Source organism: Chrysochloris asiatica, unplaced genomic scaffold (assembly GCF_000296735.1).
Source record: "Chrysochloris asiatica unplaced genomic scaffold, ChrAsi1.0 scaffold00006, whole genome shotgun sequence".
NCBI lineage: Eukaryota > Metazoa > Chordata > Mammalia > Afrosoricida > Chrysochloridae > Chrysochloris > Chrysochloris asiatica.
The window spans coordinates 2380024-2392292 of record NW_006408524.1 but is presented as its reverse complement, the minus strand read 5'-3'; the positions used below and the strand labels follow the sequence as shown (position 1 = coordinate 2392292).

The following is a 12269-nucleotide window of genomic DNA, read 5'->3' as shown; positions in this document are numbered from 1 at the left end:
CTTGTTCCCCACACCCTCCAGTAACCAGAATGTGGCCAGCCCCCACCTTCAACCCCCTGGCAGCCTGCACTCCACACACACATACCCCAACTTCATCCCTCACCCTGCCCACCTTTGGCTCCACCAGGGGCCCACGGCTTATCCACGGACCTGCATGAGGTCCCCAGGAATCTGTTGGAGCTTTCCAAGGACTCTTAGACATCTCATTTTCCAATTTTTCCATTCCAATTGTTTAGTCTGGAGGTTCATGCTCTTCAGCTCCTCAGACCAGAATATGTAGCACTGGGTGGCTGCCTACCCCCAGCCACCCTGGGCAGGCAGGAACTCCTTCCAGAAGCAGGTGACCTAATTCCAACCATCTTCTGAGTCCTTACAAACTCCTTCTGGGATTAGTTATCCTGAACCCAGACACCTTCCAGCCCAGAGAGAACTCTTATCTAGGAACGAGTATTCCACCCACCCTGCAGGCAGGTATAGTGCACCCGCCCCCTCTCCTTTCTGTGCCCTGCCAAGCCCAGTTTTTTTCACCTGTCTTTCCCTTCTTTTCCCCCCCCTTCTTTTCTTTTTCTTTCCTTACTATTCCTTTCCCCCTCCCTCATTGTTTTTTTCTTCCCTTCTTTTTCTTTCCACTTTCTTTTTAGTTACCAATTTGTTTTTCTTATTGTAGTTTGCTTGTTTTTGCCCTGTGTGGTTCGGATTTTTTTTCTTTCTTTTTTTTTTTTAATTACTTTTTTTGCGGTCATTGGGTTTTTTCCTCGTGGTTTTTTTTTTTTTTTTTTCTTGTCCCACCCAGTGGGAGCAGCAATCATGCCCCCATGGCCCAGCACAGCAGCACCTCCTGAAGCCCCTCACTGTTGAGGGTTCCTCCACCTGCCCCCGGGGTACTCCAGGGTCAGAGGTCAGAGTGCAGCGATCCCACACCTGCCCACACAGCGACCACAGCTGGCCATCAAAACACACAGCAAGGACACGCGCTTCTGTGAGCATGAAGACACAAGCCAGAGGCTCAAGTGGCCAACCATATGAGGAGTTCAGGACCCTGATGTTTACTGCGAGACAGCTGGAGCGAGCTACGACATTAAAAGAACACAGATGAAAACCAAGATTTCGAGATTTCCTTTTCTTCGTTATTCTTTCTGGGCCTTCGCCCGGCGATGCAACGTGGGCTCTACCTTCCAGACTAGGGGCGGCGCTGGAACATGCCCACTAGGCAGCGCCGCCTCCCCTCGCTCCCCCTGGGGGTCCTCTGCTGTCCCCCCCAGCGGCGGGGACTCAGCAGTACAGTGCTTAACCCACTGCACCACCAAAGCCCCCGGTGACTATGAGCCACCGCGCCGGTTCCGGCCCACAACGACCCGGATGGGGCTCCTCTTTCTGGGAGCGCAGGACGCCTCGTTTCTCCCGCGGAGCGCCTGCTAGATTCGAACTGCTACCCTTGTGGAGATGCGCTGCGCTGGCAGGCTCCGCGCCAGCAGCGGTTACCCCTAGGAACGGAGCCGCGGAGCGCAGCACCCAGACAACACAGCAGCGTTCACGTATCCTGGGCTCCGTTTTCAGAGCATTACTGCCGCCTTCTCATTGTCACTGAGTTTAACACCTCCACCTTACATCATACCGCCCCTCACGTCAACAGCAGGCCGGAACAGGGCGGTGCACGTACCTTCCGGCCGGCGGCGCTGAGCGTGCGTTGCTTCCGGTGGCTATCGTGCTGACGTGCCGAGCGCGCCGCGCCTCATGAACTGGGCGACGTCGCGGGAGACAAATGGAGGTCAACCCTGGTGCTCGTGGAGAAGGCGTAGGTCTGGCGGCCGGGGACGGACGGGGCTGAGGACGGACCCTGAGGGCACCCAGAAGGGGCAGAGAAGGACGCGAAACGCGGACGGATAGATGGGGGCGCGGCGGGGTCCGGGCGCGGGCCTGCGGCCTGCAGCAACGTGGTTCCGCGCTCGAGCTCCCCCAGCTAGTGCGCACGCGGCCGCCACCGCGCATTTGCCGAGCGACCTTTCCCAGCGGGTTTGCAGAGGGCGGCCTCAAGGTTCCCTCAAAATCATCCAAACTTGGAACTTGGCATTTGACCTAAACCAGAGTTAGACTTTAGTGCCTCCGGACGGTCTCGTCAGGCCGTGGGACGGCAGAGAGAGGGGCAACAGACCCTGCCAGAGGCGATGAAGTCGACTAGGACGATAGAGTCCTTACAAGCAAACTGGAAATCCGAAGAGTTTCGGGGATCACGTGTTCTAAAGCCCCGACTGCCCCGAATCAGTCTGATTTCCAAACCCCAGACCCATTCCGAGTGAATGGGGAGCGGTGGCGCCATGCGATGAGCGCTGGACCGTGAACCCCAACGTCTGTGGTTCGAGCTCGCCAGCCTCGGGAGGAGAAGGCGGCTCTCTGCGCCGAGAACCCTAATGCAGGGTCTCCCTGGTCCGGATCTGCCTCGGCTCACTTAGAGCAGTAGCAGGTCACTGATGAGTGGAGTTCTACGGTGGCTCTGTGGGTTCTTGCACTGCACTGTAACCACAAGGTTTATCAGTTCAAACTCACCAGCCGCTTCTCTGAAAGAGATTCAGAGGCACTTAACAAATGTTAAGTGCTGTCAAGTTGGTTCCTACTCAGAGACCCTTTATAGGGTTTCCAAGGAGAAGCGGCTGGTGAGCTTGAACCGCCAACATTGCAGTCCAGTGCCTGAACCCACATCGCCACCCCAGGACTCCTGACAACAACATACTGATTGAAAAGTCAGACAGAGGGGTTCAGACACTGTGTCGCATACAGGTGCAAAGTCAAAAGGGTGGACGATTTGGGCGGATTATTTGGAAAGAACATCTCCTTTGTTATATTTTTCTCCTACGATGTGAACCCTGAACTGGCCCCGCACCCCACCCTTCTCTCCTTTTTCCCCTCAGGACTGTGGAGTCATCTCCTAGGAGTCTTCTCCCTGTCCCCCCGGGGACCACTATGACAGCTCACCTGGTAAAGCGATGCACCTGCCTCCTAAGGGAGGCTGCCAGCATCGCCCCTGCCATCTCTCGAGCTGGCCGACTGAGACTTGCCCGGGTTGCCCCTAGGACCGTCACCTCTTCAACGGCCTCACGCAGCCCCCACTCCCCAGGCCCCTTGACTGAACTCCTGGAGAAGGTGCCAGTGTTTACACCCTACCCCGAGCGCGAGGAGGTGGACCTGCTGATTGAGAAGGCCACCAGGCCAGAGCAGCTGCTGGCACTGCCTCAAGGTGTACCCTGCCTGCACCCCAATCAGGTCGCCCTCATCGTCATCCAGCTCTCTCGCCTGCTGGCCGAAAAGCCCAAGGACAAAGCCTCTGTGACGCAGGATGGCCGCTTCCTGCAGCTTCTCAACCTTGTCAGCAGTCAGGTGGGCACTGTTGGGTGGTTTGGACAGGAACTGAGTCCAGAGTAACCGCAGTAGCATAGGCTGTCTAATGATTAGAAATGCTGTGAGCTCTTGTAACTTTTTTGTGTATTAGTTTATAGATTTCAAATGTTTTTGTGTGTTTTCTTTCCTCTGTTAATCCCCATAACAGCCTACTAGGTAAATACTGCTATATTCATCTTAAAGATCCAGGGACAGTAAGCAGCTGCAGGAGGCAAATGGGGTTTTTTCAGTTCGTGTGATGCTTTGTCACCTCACCATACAAGCCCACCTGCCACTCTGGGGGAGAAAGATTGAGTTTTCTGCTTTATAAGACTCTAGAAAGGCTTATGGAGTCCTGGAGTGGCGCTGTAGGATAAGCACTAGACTACGAACTGCAAGATTGGTGGTTCAAACCTACCAGCCACTCTTTGGAGACCCTGTACAAAGTCGCTTTAGTTGGAACTGACTTGATGGCACTAAACAGCAAAAACCTAGCTGGTCTGGAAAGTAACATAAGGGCATGCACTTGGGTTTGAAAACCCTTGTATCCAAGAAAAGTGTGCTTTGTAGAAAGAAGAGCCGTCAGCAGCTGGCCATGGGGAGGCCCAGGAGGAGAATGGCATTTGATAGTGGACTTGTACTGACACCCTTCAAATCTGTTGTTGGCTGGGAACTGTTCTGCCAGCTGGAGTAGAGGCAGAGGAGAGGCCCTGGTGGAGGCTCCTTAAAAGGAGGCTGGGAAAGGGAGTTAGGGAACCGTGACCAAACGCATGCAGGACAGCCTTGGAGAGAAAGAAATCTGTTTGTGTGTGGGGACGAACGGGGTGGGCAGGGGCAGAACTGGAACTCCTAAAAAGCCAGTTCAGATACAGGGTTTAGAGTCTAGAGGGAAACATGCTCAGATTTTGCTTTTGCTTTTTGATGAGCTAGAGTCGAATGGAAGATACCTTAACACGCGATACTGAGATGTGTCACATTCGGCACTTTGCTCCTTTCTCCCTAATTCTTAAAACAACTTCGGTGTTTGTTATGTGTTTACTTTTTGTGTGCACTCCAGAACCCCGCATAGCCCAGTCCAGCTTCACAGCTGAACCCAAGCCTGAGGCGGGAGATTTAGGGTCACGAGCAGTGGTTAAGCCAAGACACTGCCACAGTATGAGCGCCACCCTTGAGCTCCCGTTTTCTGGTTCAGACCCCTGCCCATGTTGCTGTAGACTGTCTTCTTGTGTAAGGGGGTCTGCCCTGCGAGGCTCCTGGAGGAGTTGTTGACCTGATGGGCCTGCGTTTCTCCAAGGCCAGCATGATTGCTGTTGTGAGAAACAGCTGGAACCAGGAGGGAAGGAGGAGCTATTTTAAAAGACTGGTGTAGCATCTAGGACAAGCACTCGACCTCAAGGTCAGTTTGAACCGCAAGGTCAGTGGTTCAAACTCAACAGCAGCTCCTAGGAAACCCTAGACAAGATCGCTATGAGTTGGAACCGACTCAGCAGCACTTAACAATGACACCAAGAGTAGACACTAGTTTTGAGCTGTTTGGGTGCAAATTCACTTACTCTGGGCTCTCTCAAAATTGCCTAATTGTGCTCGTCTTTGCTGTGTGTGTGGTGACGATATTGGTGTGCAGCAGTAAGTACTAGAGAGAATCCCTAGCATTTGGCATGAGCCCGTTCAGGACCAGTGCTGGTGAGGAGGACAGCAGCGGCAGGTAGTCTGCTCGGAGTTCAGTGATCACAGGATCTTTGTGAGCCCCGTTACCTGACGTCCCACAAGTGCGTTCCTGCCAGTATCCCTGTATCCCTTCATGCTGGCCTCTGCGCCCTTTGGCCAGTCGTCTGGGAGCTTGCTTTCTGTGAGCCCACAGAGGGCATCATTAGCTGTAGTGCAACTGAACCTGCATTTGCTCTACAAGAGTGTCAGCCATTCTGCTCTAATGAAACAGCTGTATTGTTAAGAAACCGCCTGGTATCAGAAATTGTGGTTTGATTGCTTTGTTGCAGAAAAAGATCTCAGCTTCGAAATCACCAAATTCTTTTTCTGAAGAAAAGTTTAAAGCGAAGGTCATAGATTGGATGAAAACTGACTTAGAAAGCCTAAGTGCTTCCTCATTCGTTCTCAGCTCTCACTCTCCAGGCCTTTTCCTCTGACCTTTGGTCTCAGCGTCAGCACTGCATTTGCAGCTTAGCTCTGTGAGAGCAAGGTAAACAGAAGTCCGTGGTGCAGCCTTGTCCAGAGCTTCTTGTCAGTTCCTGTACGTCTCATGACACGGTCCACGTCATGGGTATTGTAGTTGCTAATCAATCAACGTTAAATCAAATTCACATTTAGGAAAGTCTAGACTTTCTCTTCTCAGAGTTCTTAGTTGTAAGCAATAGCAAATGACTGGCTAACTTGAGTAGAAATAGAATTTACTGGAAGCTAGTGAACCTGGCTCAGGAAACAGGCCCACAAAGAGGCTGTGAGAGAGGGTCTCATCACAGAGCAACCTGTTGCTGGGACCCCTATGAGAAGTGCCTAGATTAAAACAAAAGAACAGAGGAACCGACTTCTCTGATCCATTTTAGTAAATGTCTGCAAAATAGGGTCAAAGAGACGGTTTCCAGCGCATTTTGCATACTGTGTAATGAAACTGTATCAGAGGTGGTTGTGAGTTTGACCCCTACCCCGTGTCCATTTCCTGACCAGATCAGCTCCGTCTGGCACGGGACCCTCGTGAAACTGCTCCGGAGCCTCTACTCACTGGCCCTTCCGAAGACCTCCAAGGAGCTGCAGTCGGTGGAGCAGGAAGTCCGCTGGCGGATGCGGAGGCTCAAGTACAAACAGCTGGCCTTCCTGGCTGAGACAAGCACCGCCTACATGCAGGAGTGGGACTCACAGGAGCTGCTGGCGGAACTGATTGTGCACCTGGAGAGGCGCTGGGCTGAAATCGAAGATGGCCGCACAGTGGTGGCCATCATGATGAAAATGGGTCACCTCTCAGAGCCTCTTATGAACCGTTTGGAAGATAAGGTACTGACCTGAAACACGTGGTACCCACCTTGTCCCTCCTCCTCCTCACAAGCTCTGGAACGCGTTTTCTTGGGGAAGGAAACATGAGTCTATGCCGGTTGTGTCCATGGGTGGGAGCCTCATGTTCTGTGAGGGCAGAGGCCTGGAAACACTGTCTCAACAGGCACCTGGGGCGTGCTATGTTGTATTTCTGGAGGACCATGCCAAGGGGGAGGGACAGGCTCCAGGCAACAGTAGGGAGCACCTCCCTCGCCCACTTGCTTACTCCTCCGAGACACTGAAGGACCGTGTTGAGCAGAACTTGCACTCTGCCTCTCTGGGAACTTCATTCCATCTAGCGTAGTCTTGTTCCCTAGGTGGGACCTCCTGTTAAGAGAGTGGAGTTTGTCTTTCTCAAAGGCACTGTGTACTCGCACTCTAATTTGCCCTTCCCAGCTACCTTAGCAGGTAGAGATGACAGGCCATTCTTGAAGGACCACAGAAAGTTATTGTCAGGCCCAGATCCTGGGTTCTGGTTAAAATAGTTCCTTAGAGAACAGTGGGCATCACCCACCTCCCAATTCAGCCCTTTATAGTCTCATGGGCTAGTGCAGCTGGCTGCCAACGTGAGCTCTGTAGCTCCTGGGCCACTCCACCTCTGCTGAGGTCTGGGGCTTCGGGTGCTACCGGGACCCTTGGTCATCGGCTGTGATCCACAGTGCCTGGAGCTGATGGAACAGTTGGGCCCTGATGACCTGCGGAAGGTGCTGCTGACCCTGGCAGCACAGAACCGGCGCTCGGTGCCTTTGCTGCGTGCCGTCTCCTATCACCTGGTCCAGAAACCCTTGACCTTGACGAAAGGCGTTCTTATGGACATGGCCTATGCCTACGGTGAGCCCTTTCTAGGGAGGGTGGTCCCTGACCCGGGACAGCTTGGCAGACAGACCTGCAGCTGTGTCAAATTCAGTGCCTGCCTCCCCCGTGGCAGGCACTGGCCCAAAAGGCTGCCACATCAACACTGTAAGCCATGGGCCCTGCCCCTTGTCTTGGGCCTCAGGGATAATGTCTCTTACAGACACCAAGCCTGTAGACCATGAGAGTGGGCAGCAGTGATGGCCTGGGGAGCCTACCGGTCACCTTTGTGGTCTGCTCTGTCCTAAAGGCAAACTCAACTTCCACCAGGCCCAGGTGTTCCAGCGACTGGCAGCCGACTTGCTGCCCCACGTACCCAACCTGACGCCCAGCGAGGTGGCCCACTGCTCCAAATCCTTGGCCTTCCTCAAGTGGCTTAACCTGCCCCTGTTTGAAGCCTTTTCCCAGGTGAGGTGGGTCCTGACCGGCTGGCCAAGATGCCTGCTCCTGACTGGGAGGACGCAGAAGCTGAGCTCTCACTTGAGAGGAACCAACTCCGGTTGTTTGAAAGTGTCGCTTTAATTAGGGAAGCAAAACTAGTCAGAAAATGCTTAGTGGTGGCAAATACGTCTAGCTCTTATGTTTGGGAAGATGAGAATAGTATTGTGAGAAATTCCTGAGCATCATACACCTACTCCTTTGTCTTTGGGTTACCGTAGCAGGCAGTAGCAACACTGTCTGGACAGGGTTGGAGTCTCCTTTCCGCTGTTCCTCAGAACACCCTCTTCTGGGAGTTGTACAGAGTGGCTGTTTGTGCTGCTGAACGTGCTCAGTGAAACAGGTCCTAGGGCCCCTCAGAGCAAAGACTAAGGGTTCTGGATACTCCTGCCCTTGCAGGCAAATGCTAACAGGGTGGCTGCAGGTCTGGCCTGGTGGAAGGGTCCAGTTGTGACATCTCTCCCAGGCCCCTCCAGCTTGGGGCTGGGCAGCAGGTGTGTGGGACTGAGCCCTCCGCAAGGAGCCTTGTTTCTTACTGCTTCATCTTCCCTCACTCTGAGCCCAGCATGTCCTGAACAAATCCCAGGACATCACCCTGCCACACCTGTGCAACGTGGTCCAGGCTTTTGCCCATCTGAACTTCCATCCAGAAGAAGAAGACCGGTTCTTCAGCCTGGTACGGTCTCTGTGCCCCCTCCCCGTCCTTTCCCTTGCCCTCTGCCAGCTGGTGGGTCACTCCTCCAGGGCAGCTCAGGAACGGGGGAGAGTAACAGGCCAGTGCAGGGAGGGCACTGGGTTCAAACCCACAAACCGCTCCTTGAAAACCCCATACAGGGTCACTACTGAGTCTAAATGACAGCAGCGCAGGGTGGGTGGGGTAAAGTGGCCTGTGAGTAGCATATCCACGGGATTGGTCCCCACATCCAGATGTGCACTGGCTGTGCACATTGAGGGCAGTGGTAGTCAGAAAGGGCAGGTCTGCCTGTGCCCTGCGGACTCTCTAATCCTTGGTGGCCCACTTCAGAGACAGCTAGGAAGCTTGGGGAATACCACTCTAGAGACTGGGGGTTTCCCCTCTGATCCCTTTGGACAAGACTATGGGCCCCACAGGTGCTTGCCTGGAGCGGTTCCTGAGAGCAGCCAGTAGAGGGTGCACCCCCTGCTTTTCCCCCTGTCAACCTGCCTTCTGCTAGAAACAATTGTAGCTTAACAAACGGGCACCCACTTAGAGGGAGTTATTGGTGCAGTGGTTTTGTGGTGTGGGTCCCGGCTGGGGACTGGGGTAGCGAACATCTCGCTAAGTGCTGGCATCAAACAGTACTGCCCTGCTGTCCAGATGGGGAAGGAATGAAAGGACTTTTGGTTCCCTGCACCATCCCCCAGCATGCTCCAAGCCTGACTCTAGCTGCTTCTTAGCCAGGGTGCTGCCCCTCCCTCTGCTAGTGTCCAGCTCTGTGGCTGCCACATAGCCATTTGTGAGACCAGGGCATTTGCAGGCCACTGAGCAGAGCCTGCTTTCTCCACCCTACCCACTTGACAGCACTTAACAACAACCCTGTTCTTGACCCAGGTGCACGAGAAGCTAGCCTCGGGGCTGGCCAACCTGAGCCCTGCACTGCAGGTGGATGTGGTGTGGGCCCTTTGTGTGCTGGGGCAGGTGCAGGAAGCAGAACTGCGAGCTGTCCTCCACCCCAGCTTCCACGCCCAATTCCTGGGTGAGTTGTGGAGGAGTAGGTTTGGGAGAAAAGGCCAAGGTCCCCCATGTTTATCCCTTCTCCACCCACTCCCTGCCAGTGACCCACCAAGTCTCCTGACCCAGGTCCGAGATGGGGCTTGGGCACGGGGGCTGCCGCTGCTTCCCCAACTTGGGCCCTCCTCCACCCCCGCCCTCAGGGTCCCTGGAAGAGCAAGAACCAGGGTAGCAACTTGAGCCTGTTACTCCCTTCCCTCTCTTGTCTGGTCCCTTAGGTTGCGTGTCTCCAAAGGAGAAGAACACCTTCCAGAAGCTTCTGCACATCAACACCACTGCTCATTTGGAGCACCCCGAATACACAGGCCCCCTTTTGCCGGCCTTGACATCGGTCCCCGGGCCCACAGCCCCTGACAAGAAGGTGACCCCCTTGCAGAAGGAGCTACAGGGCACCTTGAAGGAACTGCTAGGGAGTGCTGACAAGGGCTGCTTCGCAGTGACCACACAGTATGGCTGGGCTCTGGGTAAGGGCTCCTCCTGGTGATTGGGGGCTGGTTTCCCTAAGACTCCCAGGCCCAGTCCGAGCTCTGCAGCTGAGTGTACTCCAGCCCTGCCCTCCTCTGCAGCCAGGACAAAGCCCAGCTGGCCAAAGCTTCAGGCTAAGGCCTCTCCCCTCAGTATCATTGCAGACCTGAGAGTAGATGTCAGGTTCGCCCCTAGCCAGGTGACCTGGAGGCTCCCGCAGATGGTGTGCTCTGAAGCACATTGCTTCTCCCTAGTCCGCCCACTTCACGGGGCAGGGGTTGCTTTGAGTCCAGTGGTCTCAGAGGATGTCACCCAATGGCTTTCACTCCCTGCACCCCTTCACCAGACGCTGAGGTGCTGCTGGACACTGAGGGTCAGTTTCTACCTCTGAGGGACTTCGTTGCTCCTCATCTTGCCCAGCCAGCTGGAAGCCAGTCACTGCCCCCTGGGGCCAAGAGGTGGGTGTCCCTGACCAATGGTGGGGCTCCCATGGGGCCTTGCAAACTGCTCTCTTCTGGGGGGAGGGAGGAACCATAAGTCACCCGCTCCTCCTAGGCTGGCCTTCTTGCGGTGGGAGTTTTCCAACTTCAGTAGCCGGAGCAAGGACTTGCTGGGGCGCTTCCTCCTGGCACGGCGCCACATACTGGCTGCTGGCTTCCTGGTCATCGATGTGAGTACCTGGACTGGGCTGTAGCTATGAGGTGAGCCACCCTCCTTGGCATCCAGGCCACAGAGCGCGCTCAGAAGGTGGCCTGCTTTTCCCAGGGTGGCACAGTTTTGAAACAGTAAGGACTCCCAAGTCCATCTTCTCTGTCTCTGCCCAGGGCCCCTCCGTGGACCAGGGTCAGGCACTTGGAGCCACCGTTCCTGTCCTCGGTGGTGCCAGGCACCAGAGGCAGCAGGCTTCTGTTGAGAGCGCTATCACACATTCTGCCACGTTTTCAGATCAAATTAGGTTTGGTTTCCCAACTTTCAAAAATTCAAAACCATTCTTGCGCTTTGGGCACCATGTTTATAGTCTGCCAGCCCCTGGCCTCTGTGTCCTCAGAGCCCTCGACCCCTTGTAGCATGGGTGAGGTCGGGCTCTTCACTACACCGTTATACCGCTTGGGCGTCAGCTTTCTTCAGCACATGATATTGTTGTTGTCAAGTGCCGTCAAGTCCATTCCAACTCAAAGCAACCCTGTCTAGGGTTTCCAAAAAGCAATTGGTGAGCTTGAATCACCGACCCTGTGGTTTAAATCGACTTTGGAGATCTGCAGTTCCCCAGCATAGATTTGGATGGTGTCAGAGGGAGGGCAGGGCAGTAGGGCCCTTGACTGGGCAGAGGGAAGTGGGGGTTCCCACCCTGCCCTGTCACTAACAGGTTCCTTACTACGAGTGGCTGGAACTCAAGTCCGAATGGCAGAAAGGCGCCTACCTCAAGGACAAGATGCGCAAAGCTGTGGCAGCAGACTTGGCCAAATGACCCCATGTCCTCAGTATGGACTGGCTCTCCTCGGAGACGCACCATGGACGCTGTGCCTTCGTGGCAAAGGTGTCTCCCCTTCAGGCTGTGCCCTCCTGGGGCAAGACCTTGGCCACAAGGAACAATGGTGGCCAGCAGCTCTGAGTGGTGGGTGCTTCTCAAATGTGTAATAAAGCTTTCGTTTTGCTGTTCAGCACCGAGAGGTTTCCCAGACCTTGTCTCCAGTTTGTGCCCCTACCTGTGTGCTCCTCAGGGCAGAGGATGGTGTGCACAGTTCTATCCTGCACTCTCACCTCAGCAAAATCTGCATGGGGTGGAGGTAGGGGCCTTGCAAAAGGAAGAAGCCCCAGACTTCAGACTTGAGGAACCAAAAAACTAAAGCTCAGATCTGGTCATCTTCCAGTCAGTCTGTCCAGACCCAGCTTCACCTGTTTCCCTGGGTTCACCCACAGGTGGCCCACAAGCTGAGCCAGGGGAACTGCTGAGTGGTGGTCAGCCCCAGCCGGCTGGGGACATAGAGGAGCCATCCTTTCTGTGGGTAGCCTGGGGTTCTAGTCACGATGCCATCACCAGACCACCATTGTCTTGGGATGTTCCTGACCGTCGACTGTCTCACACTAGACTAGGGTGGGGGACAGGAGACGACATAGTCACTCATTACTGTCAGACCAAAGCCTGTTGGCATGCTGATGCCACATCACCATCTGCCTGGCTGAGTCCAGGACCTGCCATGCTGTTAGAGGGTCCCCCAGATGCTGAGAAGAAAAAGTATTTTCCCCTTGTCCTTTCAGTCCCATGGAGTTTCCATTGGCAGAGCCGAGATTGCCTCCTGTACCACACAGCTAGAGGTGCAAACCCTGGCACGGGGCCTGTCCTCCA

At 54.7% G+C, this 12269-nt stretch overlaps 1 protein-coding gene across 2 annotated transcripts; it reads left to right on the top strand.

The window, feature by feature from the left end:
* The first annotated feature begins 1762 nt into the window (after positions 1-1762).
* On the top strand, positions 1763-11390 carry TBRG4 (transforming growth factor beta regulator 4). Of its 2 annotated transcripts, XM_006832104.1 has the most exons (11): positions 1763-1791; positions 2955-3372; positions 6055-6378; positions 7077-7248; positions 7520-7677; positions 8273-8383; positions 9278-9422; positions 9676-9921; positions 10269-10380; positions 10478-10592; positions 11289-11390. In XM_006832104.1, exons 1-11 carry the CDS (start codon positions 1763-1765, stop codon positions 11388-11390), a joined length of 1932 nt encoding a protein of 643 aa, XP_006832167.1. The 2 variants fall into 2 exon arrangements, with proteins under 2 accessions (XP_006832167.1, XP_006832168.1); XM_006832105.1 differs by lacking the exons at positions 1763-1791; positions 7077-7248; positions 7520-7677 and having other exon boundaries at positions 2959-3372.
* The last annotated feature ends 879 nt before the right edge of the window (positions 11391-12269 follow it).

Bases quoted from the DNA above. Each gene is read 5' to 3' on its own strand.
- TBRG4 (XM_006832104.1), top strand. From the start codon at position 1,763: ATGGAGGTCAACCCTGGTGCTCGTGGAGA. The intron at 1,792-2,954 runs AGGCGTAGGTCT...CCCCCCGGGGAC, and splicing joins AACCCTGGTGCTCGTGGAGA to CACTATGACAGCTCACCTGG. The intron at 7,249-7,519 runs GTGAGCCCTTTC...TCTGTCCTAAAG, and splicing joins GGACATGGCCTATGCCTACG to GCAAACTCAACTTCCACCAG.